Consider the following 13,338-nt stretch of genomic DNA (forward strand, 5'->3'; position numbering starts at 1 on the left):
ACCTTCCCTGGGAAAGGTAGATACTAAAACCATTAGGGGCAAATGCCAAACCAATAACGCCCTTGTCCAACAGGACTCTTATGTAAGAACATCATTATCCCTTACTCGCACCTGATGAGCTCAGCCTGAAACAAGTAAGCCTGCAAAAAGTCAGGAGGCAAACATGGTTATGACTTGGGCTCTGACTAACATAAGTGATTTCACTGAAGCAAAGCAGGACCAGACTATATATGTATTTTTTTCTATTTAAAATGTTTGGATCTACATGGTTCTGTGTGGGATTATATCCTCTATATTATCCTGAATATACTTTGAAAAGCACAGTGAAGACTTCAAAACAACTCCAGGAATTTAACTGAAGACTCAGCAGTGAATGCTGCAAGTCAATTATTTAACATTCAGTTTTTATGACCCATTCCCAAACATTATCACCACAGTGATCACTACATCATGTCAGCAAGGGCTGCATTGAGACAGTGAAGGGCTGGCACCAGTCTGACAGTCTCCACCATCATCAGATAAGAGACACACCTAGGGGGGGTGCTATGCTACTCTGCTGAGCTCTACAGCTCACTGATCGAGCTTGAGGTAAGCAAAATTACCTCAAGTGTCTGTTGGGCAAATCATATCAAAGGAAAGCTATATACCTTATTGCCTCTTCTGCCAGCCTAGCTGTCTGACGTGCAGAGGCAGGAGGAGGACCCCACAGCCTGAGGAAATGACAAGAGGACGTGGAACCTGAGTGACACCGTTTTTAGTGTCCTTCTCTACATTCCTCGACTCCACTCTCATCTGACAGTTCTGATGACATAATGTGTCCTGTGGCGAACTGAGGGCTGTAACTCCCTTTTATTAGTTATTCTTCTCCTTGTGATCTCAATAAATAGCAGTAATATGCAAACACATTTCCTTGCAAGGGGTTGATAAGGATATCTTAGGAATCAATGTCAAAATTAAATATACAGTATATATCAGATTTGTTTTTAAAAAAAATCCATATCGATCGGGCTCTAGTAGGTAGTATTAACTAATGATGAATCTACACAATCTTATAAAAAGGAAGGTGATAATAGAAGAAATTCAGGGCCTTTATGCTCGTGTTTGAACTTAGTGTGTTAGGTCATGGAGGGTTTCCCTCTCATGTCATCTCAGAGTTACAGTACAGATTGCTGCTCTCCATTAAATACAGGGAAAATTGTTTTTGCTTTGACATAAAACTGCAAAAAGGCCACAATGAGGAAACAAGTTAATAAAAAGAGAAATAGTACTCAAGGCTCGTGTTAGGCCAGTGTGTCAGACGGTAATTCCTGCATTTGTTATTACTGAAAGAAGCAGCATTTTTTGTGTCACTTGATCCAAGACGCATCTAAGAAACTGAACACTGTGATCAATGAAGCACTTTGAGGTGATCATGTTCCAGGAAAATCTTAATTTCTCCCCTTCCTTCATGTCACAGAGTCATCAGAAGTCCTAAAACTGGGGCATCTCCTCTTTGGAAAGCGACTGTGTATAGATCTTAGAGCATGTGCATGAACATGAAAGATTATGGCACGTCCTCAGAAACAGGAGACATTTAACACTGCCTATCCCTGCCATGCTCAATTATGTTCACATATTCCAATTAAAACATGGCCCACCCAATTCTGTCAACAGCTATTTGTACTCCAACTGGTTTGTCATTGACAGGCTCTTGCACAATAATATGACTACATACGATTGTCCCACCCTGATAATAAAGACAGCAATAGTAAAGAAATTGTTGTTTACAGAGACTTCACATGAGAAGACTCTGGACAAGTAAGAGATTTACTAAACTGCTTACCTACCACATTTAGAGAATCAGATCCCTGCTGATGGCAGATAACCAGACAAACCTGGATTAAAATTGAGGTCAACGAAACTAAGAGATTCTGGTTAATGGGCAACACAAGATGCATGTGAAGATGCACACACTATAGATAGCCTTTGTATATTTTCACCACTGCGCTTTGTGGAGCTGAACTATCGTTGATTTTCTGTTTCATAGTGTGTTTGGCGAGTGAAATGTGACATAACATGAAAATCCCAGCCGCAAATCAGGATGAGCTGATGTAGGGGGCAGGGGCAGCAGAATTAGAGCAGAATCATGACGAGGCCTAAATAGTCTCCACGGCAGTTATTCTAGAGAAATACTATATACCGTGTACCGCAGTGTCAACTACAGTCTACTGTATGAAATGGGTGGGGGGGGGGGGGGGGGTTTCAAAATGTCATCACCATATTAATTCCTGAATATATATTCAAATTTATTATTTACACTGACCAAGTGTAATAACAGCTGGCAGCTAACAGTTAGCTCATGAGCTAGCGGGTTGGCCTGTTAGCATCGGCAAGAGCTGTTAGTTGGTTCAACAGCAGCCGGTCCCGGGTTTGTCAAAGTTGCATTAAATAAATCCTCACTTTCAGTGCCGCCACTGACCGGTAATGGTTTAACCTTCTGCTAACCACTACCAGCTAACTGTTGTTGTATGACCGTCTGTTGACTGGAAGCTTCAACTTCAAAGCAACTGCATGAACAGTTCAGGCAAGACAGGCTGGGAGGTTCAGAACTAAAGCATCAGTGGTTCGAGTTTGATTAACTTCATTAAGTTTATTTGGATTTTAAACGGAAACCCTTTGTGATAGATTTTATGATATCGTGGCTTTAGGCTTCAGGTTAAGGGGTTTATAGAAATGATGCAGCTGAAATCAAACTCGAAAAGACCGACATGTGATGTATTGTTTTTAGAAAATATATGACTCTTGGTCCCCAAGTATTGTGATGTACTTGTCCCAGCCCTACTGTATCTGCACGAAAGTATGCATTATTTATTGTAAACTGAAGACTTTTGACTGTAATATTGACAGAAAATAGACCCGTTTCTCAAAACAGGTTGAACTTGTTCAGGCAGCAAAAGCCCAATGGTGCACCCACAGCCGTAATGTGCAGCTATGGATAATGACTCCAACAAGAAATCTGAAAAACACACACACACACACACACACACACACACACACACACACACACACACACACACACACACACACACACACACACACACACACACACACACACACACACACACACACACACACACACACACACACACACACACACACACACACACACACACACACACACACACGAAAAAAGGCAGACAGGAATGAATGGGAAAGCCACACAAAGCGGTTGTGCTAACGGGGGCTAAATCTAATGTACAACTTCCTTGCTCACCTTCTGCCAAGCCCTCTCCCTTTCAGAATGATCATTCTGAGGCACTGGAAAATATACAAAGTGGCTGCTGGATGTGCAATACATCTTCAAAATAAAAAAGCATTTCATGATTGCAAAGCAGAACTAAGCTTACGTGTTTTATCTTATTTGTCAAGTTCATTACAACCCAACTTTTGTCTCAACTGGAGCAGTTTCTCTCAAAAAATGGCATGTAGTCTAAAGCTGAGGTCACTGGCGTGAATAAAGCTCTCTGCAGGTACACACAATCTGCAAAAGCTCAGCCATGTTTCTTAACAGGTCTTATCTACCACACATTTCATTTTGCAATTCCTTTGCTTGTTAATAGTTTTCATCATTGATGAGTGCTTGGAAGCCACGCTACAGCTGGTCATGCCTGGAAGATGCATCCTTTCAAAATAATTGGTATTTTTTACATCATAAGATTTAATATTGTAATTGTATAGACATAACAGCCATTAATGGTCACAGGCTTTTTCTTTCCCACACTTTGCTACACGTCAACCCTCGTCCCACACACCAGCGATGTCGCCTCACTGCTCTCCATACACTGGCTGCCTTTTGCCTTTTGTCACCAAGACTGCATGAGACGCCACCTAAATCCCCTTCCTGTAACCAAGGCCACGGACCACCATTGTAATCAAATTCCAGCTGCATTCCTGTGCCTTTTGCAACAATGAGATAAGGTGCTGTTTTTTCACCACTGTCCAACCCCAAGTGACTGTGCAGTCTGCCATCTGCTCAGTTTAAATGCAACTGAAACGTAATATATTATACACCACTGTTTCTTTGATACTTTATACAGGAAATGAGATGTGCAAACACGAGAACAATGTAGCTCAACAGCTAACTCAGTGCTTGGTAGAACTTGGTAGAATCAATAACCAGTTCCAATCAATAGCGTGTAGTGCATCAGGCATTTACAAACCAAAATGTTTCAACATGATTAGGTTTTGCCCACTTCCTCATTCCATAGGGAAAAAAGTCAGTTTCAGACATGAAAACACAAATGTGTCAGAAAATGCCTCTCCAACCCTAACCCTAAATTTAATAGGAAACCACTTTAAAGTCCCATAAAATTATTCACAACAGTGCAAGCTGTAGTTTTTAGGATTGTTTGTGTGTAGAGTTACTGTTATATATGCAGCCATGCAAATCAAACATAACATCTGCCTGGGTTTTTTTCAAGAACCTTTCCTATTAGACTATCGACTAAACAGATCTAAAAGGAAGATGATTATTTCTTAAATCTAAAACAAATGCTTAAACTCCTAAATATTATAGCCTGAGAGTACAAAGCATGATCCATCCACTTCCTGATCAGTTGTTTCACCCTCCCCCAGTGAGCAAAGCACAAACCACTGCTCCATTTCAACAGATGTTGTCAGCTGTGGTGGGAATGACCAGTGGAAGAAACAGTTAGTCTGTGTGAATCTGCTGGATATGCTACAAAGCTTTAAAAAAACAAGGAGGTTCAATGAAACAGCGAGGGCATCCGAATTTGTCAAATTATTCAAAAGATAACTTTGCTCAGTCTACATGTTAAAGCAAAAAACTCTTATATTATAAGACAAAAGATTATATTTATAACAATGTGGCTTATTAAATGAAGAGAATCTGCTCTTTTTGAGTCTTTTTGTGGGGGGGTTATATTGTTGGTGTCGTTTTATTGTTGCCTTTGTCATTTCCTTCTGTCATTTGTGCATTTTCCCAAAACACTACAATTAGTCTAGTGGTACAGTCAGTGGGTTGTGTCAGTGAGTAAACAATTAGCAGCACAGATTTAGACATGTGATCCTCTTCACCTGACATGCTGGTCCAAACAAACAAACAATGCAGGTCATTAGATAATGAGATTTTTCTTTCCAACTGTAAAAATACAACAAATTAACCTTCCAAAACAAACCCAAAATATGAATTAAAAATAAATTAAATTGACAATTGTGGCATTCTGGTGGGTGGGGTGTCTGGCAGAAAGTCCTCTTGACATAATGCAGTGAGATAACAATGTCTTGCACAGACAGGACTGGACACAAACTGAGGTATGTCAGACGTGTTCAAAGAATGCGGTCTTTGATTCCAGCTGAGATGCAGAAGCCAAGCTCTCATCTAAATACTGAGCTTCTTGCAACAGGATGCTGATAATTCCAGCAAAGGGATATGAGAACTAACTTAGAGGAGAGGAAACAAACTACAACCAAGCTACTTTCTGATTAATGTACACATCCAAGCCTGAAACAATTGCAGCACAATAATTGACAGTGAGGTTTCCACGGGGGACAGGTGGACCTAGCCAGACGTTACTGAACGGTGATGAAAATAAATGGATAAGGATATGCTGGATTACTGGATATTCATCTTCCTGATATTTACTGAAACGTAATGTTCATAATACACTCATCTGTTCACCATAGCTGATAGGAACCCAACACTCTCACATCTCATGCTGACCCACTTCCTCTGTCAGCCCAGCCACAGAAAGGCAGGCTACTGTCTTCTATAGACCTTGTACTGAGGCACAACTGGCAGAGGTTGATTCGTCTGGAATGGGTTACAAGCCCAAACACGGTTGTAGCACACTGCTGACTGTCGACCCTGGGGTCGTTCTCCCGGCCCTTGCCTGCTCTGCGACCCACAGCGAGGGAAAATGCTTCGACTCAGAAGCTGATTATGCATAGGAGCGGAATAATGTGGTTTTCAAAACAAGGGCCAGATATGCAGATCACGCAGCCCTCATAGGCACACCGACCATGATCACTACAAATCAAACTGCCCTATTGTCATGAGCGAGCGAATGAGCTGATGGTGGCGTACAGACAATGGGGTCACTCAGAGGGCTATTTGGATCATCACCCAGCCATTAGTACTTGACTTCAGAGACTATTTGAGACTACCAAGAGAGGAGGGAAGCCCCAGGAAGTCTCCAACGACCTCCCTACAACCATTAGTTAGTTTTAGATCGAGTTCCAAGCAGAGTGGCTCGCCCAGAAGGGTATTGGTATTCGAGAGATGCATTACTTGCAGCTCCAAGGCAAAAACAAGTCTAATATAAAAAGGATTAGGGCTACATCATAATACTGATGGGTGAGGGCGAGATAATAAGTCAATTCATTGATAGACAAACCAGTTAATGATGACAATAAGCGTCGCTCTCCATCGCAGCCCTGCCTGCGACACACGCCCTGTCAAACCCAGTTCAATTACAACACACGTGGTCCATCCGTGGAAACGTTTTATAAAACAGTCAGGCAGATCGAACCGAATCGGACCATGAAGCGTTTGAGACAACAAGCCATGCATACTATTAAATAATGTACCCAGATCTCACTTTGACATGGACACAATGAACAGCTGTCATTAAAACAAACTGGCCACGCCAAGCTGGTGAACTGTTGATAAGCAGGAATACGACCAGGTGTCACGCGACATGGTGTGCTCCGTCATTGGCTTTGAAAACGATTCTGCTCCAACCATTTTTATCCACGAGATATTCAAAGGCAAACGTGCGGGGGGACATTGATCTGTGCAACCGGGCGACATTTGTCAGACTGGAAGCTGCGACCTCGTCTGTGCCACGACCCTTTTCATCCCCATCTTCCATACCGGAGTGTTAGGGGGGTCCAGTCGGAACCTAGCATTTGTGCTAATATAGCCCATAGCCAGAAAAGGAGCAGCTTGACAATGAACGACTGTGTGAGGGGGAAGCAGTTCATTCTTCTTATGAAATGCGGGGGGGTTATTCAGTTTGAGGAGATCCTATCAAGCCGCGGACAGGACGCCAGGGGCCAGGGCGCGGTTGTGCCGCCCGCACCTCCGTCCGTGTGGATCTATCGTTGCGGAGATAAGTTTTTTTCCTGCCGCACTGTGGTTAGCTACCCCACCCCGCCCCGCTCCGCTCCACGACGTCGTGACATGTTCCCTAAACACACCGCAACACCAAACGGCACGTTGAAAAACAGAACTAACCGTGCTTAAAAACGGTCATGTATCTGGTCGTCGGTTATAAACTTTTCTGGCATTGTCAGCTACTTCCCTCCCGTGGAGGGCTACTGCTAGCTTAACAAAAAAAAAAAAAAAAAAAAAAACGGGGAAAAAAAACTGTTCACATTACATCCTGGTTCGTTTTAGCTAGCGCGTGCACTTTCCCGTCCCGGACTGCCGACGGTGGACAAAAGAAGACCGCCGCGGCCACGTTTCAGCGAGGATTAACACGTCGGAACAGTCGACACACACACGACACGATCTGTGACCTACCTTCTGAGAGGAAATTTTAAGTATTCCCGAAAAAAACCGAATGATATATCACAGCCCAACGTGAGACCCAGTCGATTCGTGCCTGTGCCGCTGACACCGCTCGCTCTCTGCGCTCTTTCCCGACTCCGACACTTACCCCGCCCTCTTGATTGGCTTGGCCACAGCCGATTGGACCGGCGGCCTCTGACGGACAGCGCCAAACGCCACTGACAGTGACGTTTCGAGGTGACCAGGTCGGACGCACGCCTCCTTTCTTCAGGTTCCCAGTCACAGAAGATCACCTCCGTCTCTGTGGCTTCGTCATCTCCTTTGATATTCCTTTTATCTATTTTCTCGGTCTCTGTCTGTTATTACCTGCTACTTTTTTATGATATTCGAAAGACGCACTGTCAATTTATTTATCAATAAATAGGAGTTTTGTAATTAATTATTTGAGGGATGCACAAATGCGTCGTTTCAACCCATGTTACAGCATTTAATACTAATTGAATGAGCCATTAAGATCCATAATATGACAAAATCAGGGCGAAGCATCAATAAATAAATCAGTTAAGTGTTTAATGCATATGCATATGCAGTTGTGAGGGATGAGGGGGCAAATATATGGATACTGAATATAGGGATATAAACACACGTGTGGTTGAACCATAAGGCTGAATGGTTCTTTGTTAGAATGTGATTTTTTTTCTGATTCCACTTCTTATACAGACTGCTTCAAATGTCCATGGGTGTAAGATATAATATTATAGGCTGTGGGGAAAAAATATGCTTATACAATATCACATGTCTGGATATTGTTTTCCAATATTAGAAATAATATATTTCAATTTTCACGAAGAACACAATGTACCACAAGTGAATGTCAGTCAGCACCACAAGATGGCGTTATTTTACAAATCCAGAATTTTGACAGCAGAAAACATCTGGTAGCTCTGGCAACCCAACATCTCAGGGTCCATGTACGAGGAGAGCACAATCGGTTATTGCCGGTTTATTTTTTTATCAATCACAAATGACTCACTGATTAATTTTGCTGCCATGTTCTGCACTACCTGCAGTTTTCTACTTATTTAGTGTGTGTATTGCAGCCAATGAGATTGACGTGCCCTTACCTTTTCTCACTGACGGCTTCCTCTCGATTGCCCTGTCTGGGGATTTCTGAGGCGGGTCAAAAGCGGCCTTCATCTGTGCCACCTTCATGGACTGGCCCTGCTCATCGGACTTGACTTCTGTTGGCTTTTGCCGGTCCTGGTGTTGCAGCTTTTCATGCAGTTGAATTGTTTCCTTTATGAGTTCTGAGACGGGCCGAGATTTAGGAGTGCTCTGTGACTTATCTCTCATTGAGACACCGTCGCCTCTCTCATTAGCGGGTTTTTTTTCCGGTTGGTCCGTTGTTATATTTTCTGTGTTAAGAGTCACATGGGGATCCGGCCTGATGCTGTTCGTGACCCCTGCGAAACCTGCAGCCAGAGCTGAATGACCATCTGCACCGGGTGCAGCGGTGCCCTCTGTGGAGTTCTTTACCTTCTTTCTCCTCACAAATGGAGAATCTTCCTTCTCAGAGCCAGATAACTGTGAATCAGTTTTGCTCACTCTGTCGCTCTTCATTTGTGGAGGTGGTCTTACAGCACTGGTGTCCGTCTTCTCAGCAGTAGGTGACTGGCATGACTCTGCCATATGCCCATTACCTTTTGTGGGAAGGGACTTTGCATCAGACACCGAGGAAGGTGTAGAGTCCTCAGTGATCACACTTACTTCACATGACTTTCTTTCATGTGAAACAGATGATTGTAAGTTGTCTGAGGTGAAGTTTTTAGAGGCGCCCACATTTGAAGAAGCATTTGTTGATTTGATGTTCATCTCTGAACTCTTGGGATAATCTGGATTTAGCCGTGTGCTCTCACAGAAGTCTTTAATGTGGTGTTCCTTTGTTGCAAGGTTTCTTTTAGGTGGTTTCTTTTTTGAATCTGCAGAGGCGGACACAACCCCCCCTAGGTCACATTCTGACCGATCAATCCTATCACTGGATATCTCTGTTGTACTCTCCACAGGAACATCCATGGTGTCTTTGCTGTCAAATTCAACCTCTTTTATTTTAGAATCAGCTGTGGTTGGCTCCTTCCTGTTTCTCTTCAGTAGCCTCTCCAAAATAGAGCTGGGCTGAATGGCTGAGACTGGATTTGATGCCGAATCCGAGTCTATCTTTTCGTTTGCGTTGGTTTCGACTGTGTCCATTTGTAGATTAGGGCTTACTGACTCCCTTTGATCATCAATGCCAGTGACCTTTGATTTCCTCGAAGAGTAGTCATTCAGTACTTGCTTCACCTCACACGCAAGTGTTTCCTCTTTTGTATTATTCTCTGCTCTCGCATTTGGAGGTCTACAATGAATGGTATCACTCATGTCTAATAGAGACTCTTTTTGCAGACTGTTTTTCAAAGGATGTTGGGGTTGAGCTGGAGGCGGTTCCTTCCTCTTACTCAAGCTGCCCACTGTTCCTGCACTTGGCTCTTCAACTTCAGCCAACATGGTCTCATTCTGATCTTGAACAGACAGCAACTTGCGTCCTGCATGTTTTCCACTCCCGCTCATCTTCATCACAACAGCACCCTCTTCAGTGTTGTCAAAAGAGTTTGCATCCTCAGAGGTAACAGCAAGGCCATACCTTTCACGTGGGACTCCAGCTGAGAGGCTTTCATCTTGTATCTCCTCATGTGGGCCGGTTCCTTCATCCGGATTGTCCATCTTGATTTTTGAGGATGTTCGAAGCTCCTGCTCAGTTTTCCTTTCCTCTCTCTTGAATTGACTGAACAGCTTGTATGCTGTGATTCTTTCCTCAACCCTCGAACCACTCTTTTGGTTCTCGTTCGTCTCCTTTGGAACTAATAGAATGGTCCTGCCTCTGTCTCCTCCTCCTCCTTCCTTTCCTGCAGCCCCTCCCTGTCTCACCTCCTGTGCAGCGAAAGGACTCACCCACAAATTTATGTGCTTCTCACTAGAAGGTGTTGTTGGCTCCTGGCCGGGGCTCTCAACCAGATCATGTGTGTCTGGTTCCCCTAAATTTCCTCCGGTATTACCGGCCTCCTCCTCACTGGAGCGTCCTTCCTCCATGACATCACCAGAATTACTCCCCGCACCTACAGGGTCAGGGCACAGCACCGCCTCCTCCGATCCGTCGCCAGGGGCCTGCTCTCCCCCTTCCAGTTTGTCCTGGTTCTGTCCCATGCTGGTCTGTGGAAAACAACACGGTGTTAACCTCACAACAAAGGACCAAATCCACCGAAATCATGCCATGCGTAACGAAAGCCGGCGCAGAGGTATTTTCTTTTGCCATGACTGATCTGTGCTCCACCACAGCCCCTGTGATTCTGAGCATCCCCCACTAATATTCCCACTTTGAATAATACACTGAAAACTGGAAGCTGCTGAAACAGCAGAGGAGAAAGAAATGGACAGACACCTGGGATTAATATCATGGCCTACACGTTAGAAATTGTTTTAGTCTTGGGCAAAGACCATGTTGCATGTTGCAAACAATTCAGTCACACAGGAGCCATTTTCATGGAAGTGGTGAATCGAAGGATCTTATGACTTAACTGCTTCAGCTGCTCTGTCGGGTTATTCATGCGCTTGCAATGTCCACACCAGCTTAACGGCAAATTACAGTCACAGGATATCAGCACAATCTGAATTCCAAATTTGAATCCATTGTTTTGGCCTGTTAGGGTGATGTGGCAACATTGCATTCCTCATACACTTTGTGTAATGTAACATTTATTCACCATCATCACTCATTTGAATGATTATTTGAATTTCAGACCATTACATTATCATTTTGCTAAAGGTTTTGTCCAAAGCAACTTACATTACCGAGACCAAGGCCTAGGTATAGCATTAAGGTCCTTGCCTATAAGGGCCCACACTGGGATGACCTGGAATCGAACTCTGACCTTCTGTACCTAATAATCATGCTGATATGCCAAATATGTGATCGGTGTTTGGGGATAATCAGCATCACAGCTGTTGGAGAGAGCAGGAGCACTGAGTCTGACTAATTGATTCAGCCCTCTCTGTTAGTACTGAAGGTTCACAGAGTCTTATGACTTACCAGTCAGCGAGTCTCTTCCCCACACTCTGCATTTTAAACGTCTGCTTGTTTTGTCACACTTTTTTGTCTTCAGAATTTCTTACAGATTTGGCTTCATGTGACACAATTAATTGATTAGGCACTGGACAGTCCAATCCTTTCATGTTCCCACATGTTTCAGGTACAAAGAGGACATGCAACTCTCTTAATTCAAGCACCTTAATATGAGTATCCCACTCACTAATTAAAAATAAATTAAATAAAAAAATATAGATTACCCCACATCACAATAATCTAACATTGGTTTTGTATTCATTTAGGCTTCTCTGGGCAGCTTTTTATCTTTTTATTTTCATTTTTCTCTTGCACTGATTTGACTGTCTTTTTATCCATACTTGTGTTGTCTTTCTTTCACCATGTTTGCTAAGCATTTTGGCTCAACCGTGTTGTTTTTTATGTGCTATATGAATATGTCTGATTTGACATTATCCTGTGCTGTTGGCTGCAATTAATCGGCTTATGACAATCATCTTCATGGTTGACGAGCAATAGTCAGCGAGTGCAAAAGTTTTAGTAGCAGCAGGAGGAGGATGAGTGCAGAGCATAAGGCAAGGTGTTGCAAAAAACAACTTTTCCATGAGACTGTCTAATTGTCTAATTGTTTAATAGGTTTTCAGCCACTAAACTGCAGCAGTAAGCAGAGAAGATTGTGAAGCACAATGAACAATGACCAGGGCCATGAGCCTGTTTCCTGTCTATGACGGCCTCATCCCTCCGTGTATGTGTGTGTGTGTGTGTGCGTGTATTTGTGTGTGTGACAGCATATGACTGTTGTTGTCTTATCATCTGACAGGCCTGCACACTGGCCAGACACACGGCTGAGGGAGCAGATGGTCTCACACTACAATGGTAGCTTTGCTCTGTCGCTGTCAAAGATACAAACACAGCTGAGAAATGGAGAGAGAGCTGAGAGACATGATAAAATAAGACTTTAAAGAGGACATAAGATTATGTTTTAGGCGTCAGTGAAATAAATTACAGGCTGTCTTTCCTCTTCAGATCATGTGCACTCATCAGGTAAAAGCCACCGTCAGAGCGCAGTCGAATTTGCGTTTATTGATTATCCACCAACTTCTCTATCGGTCAGAGTGGGGAGCCCCTTCCCTCAAGGCAGTCCATCCCTGCTAACAACCAGTCCATTATTCTATTTGATCACTTGATCACCATGTGCTCAGCTGCCTCAACAGACTCAGACATACAGGAATTCAAAACAGTGAACCAGGAACCTCTCGTAACCGAAGTTTAAGCATCTTGGAAAACACACATTTACCTATCAGCTCTAAAGTCTGTTTTGTACGACACAACACAACTTGGCACGGGCTTTGCTCCTGACAGCTCTCTACTCGTTAGAATGTGATGAATATGATATTCATCTAGTATCCTATGTTGCGGCTGACACTTACCAGTTAGACGAGATGTAGCCGAGTCAAATGCTCTCCCTGGACCGACAGAGTGCTCTTTGTTGGTTGTTTGGAGATGTTCTGTCCTCTCTTAAATGCTCAAGCAATGGGAGCGTTATATTACATCCATGTGATGTCACAGCACATTTGACTAATGCAATCAGGGGAAACTCGGACTTGCAGCTTTTCTTTTTGCTGTCTTGAGAAACCTTGGAGAAGTTATCGATCATAGGTCCATCCACTGTTTGTTTGTTTTTTTTGCACGT

The 13,338-nt window shown here is 43.4% G+C and overlaps 1 protein-coding gene across 3 annotated transcripts in view; it reads right to left on the bottom strand.

Annotated features, from left to right (window-relative positions):
• The window catches only part of LOC118313544 (coronin-1C-A), a 35,522-nt gene extending 23,255 nt beyond the window's left edge, over positions 1–12,267 (bottom strand). Inside the window, exon 1 of one of the 3 annotated variants that reach the window (XM_035639058.2) lies at positions 8,638–12,267. In XM_035639058.2, the coding sequence (XP_035494951.1) occupies positions 8,638–10,750 (2,113 nt within the window). In that variant the 5' untranslated portion in view covers positions 10,751–12,267. Of the gene's footprint in view, positions 1–7,525; positions 7,767–8,637 lie in introns of those variants that run through there. The other 2 variants (XM_035639060.2, XM_035639059.2) reach the window with 2 other exon arrangements.
• Positions 12,268–13,338: the final 1,071 nt, after the last annotated feature.

This window comes from Scophthalmus maximus, chromosome 19 (assembly GCF_022379125.1).
Source record: "Scophthalmus maximus strain ysfricsl-2021 chromosome 19, ASM2237912v1, whole genome shotgun sequence".
Lineage (NCBI taxonomy): Eukaryota > Metazoa > Chordata > Actinopteri > Pleuronectiformes > Scophthalmidae > Scophthalmus > Scophthalmus maximus.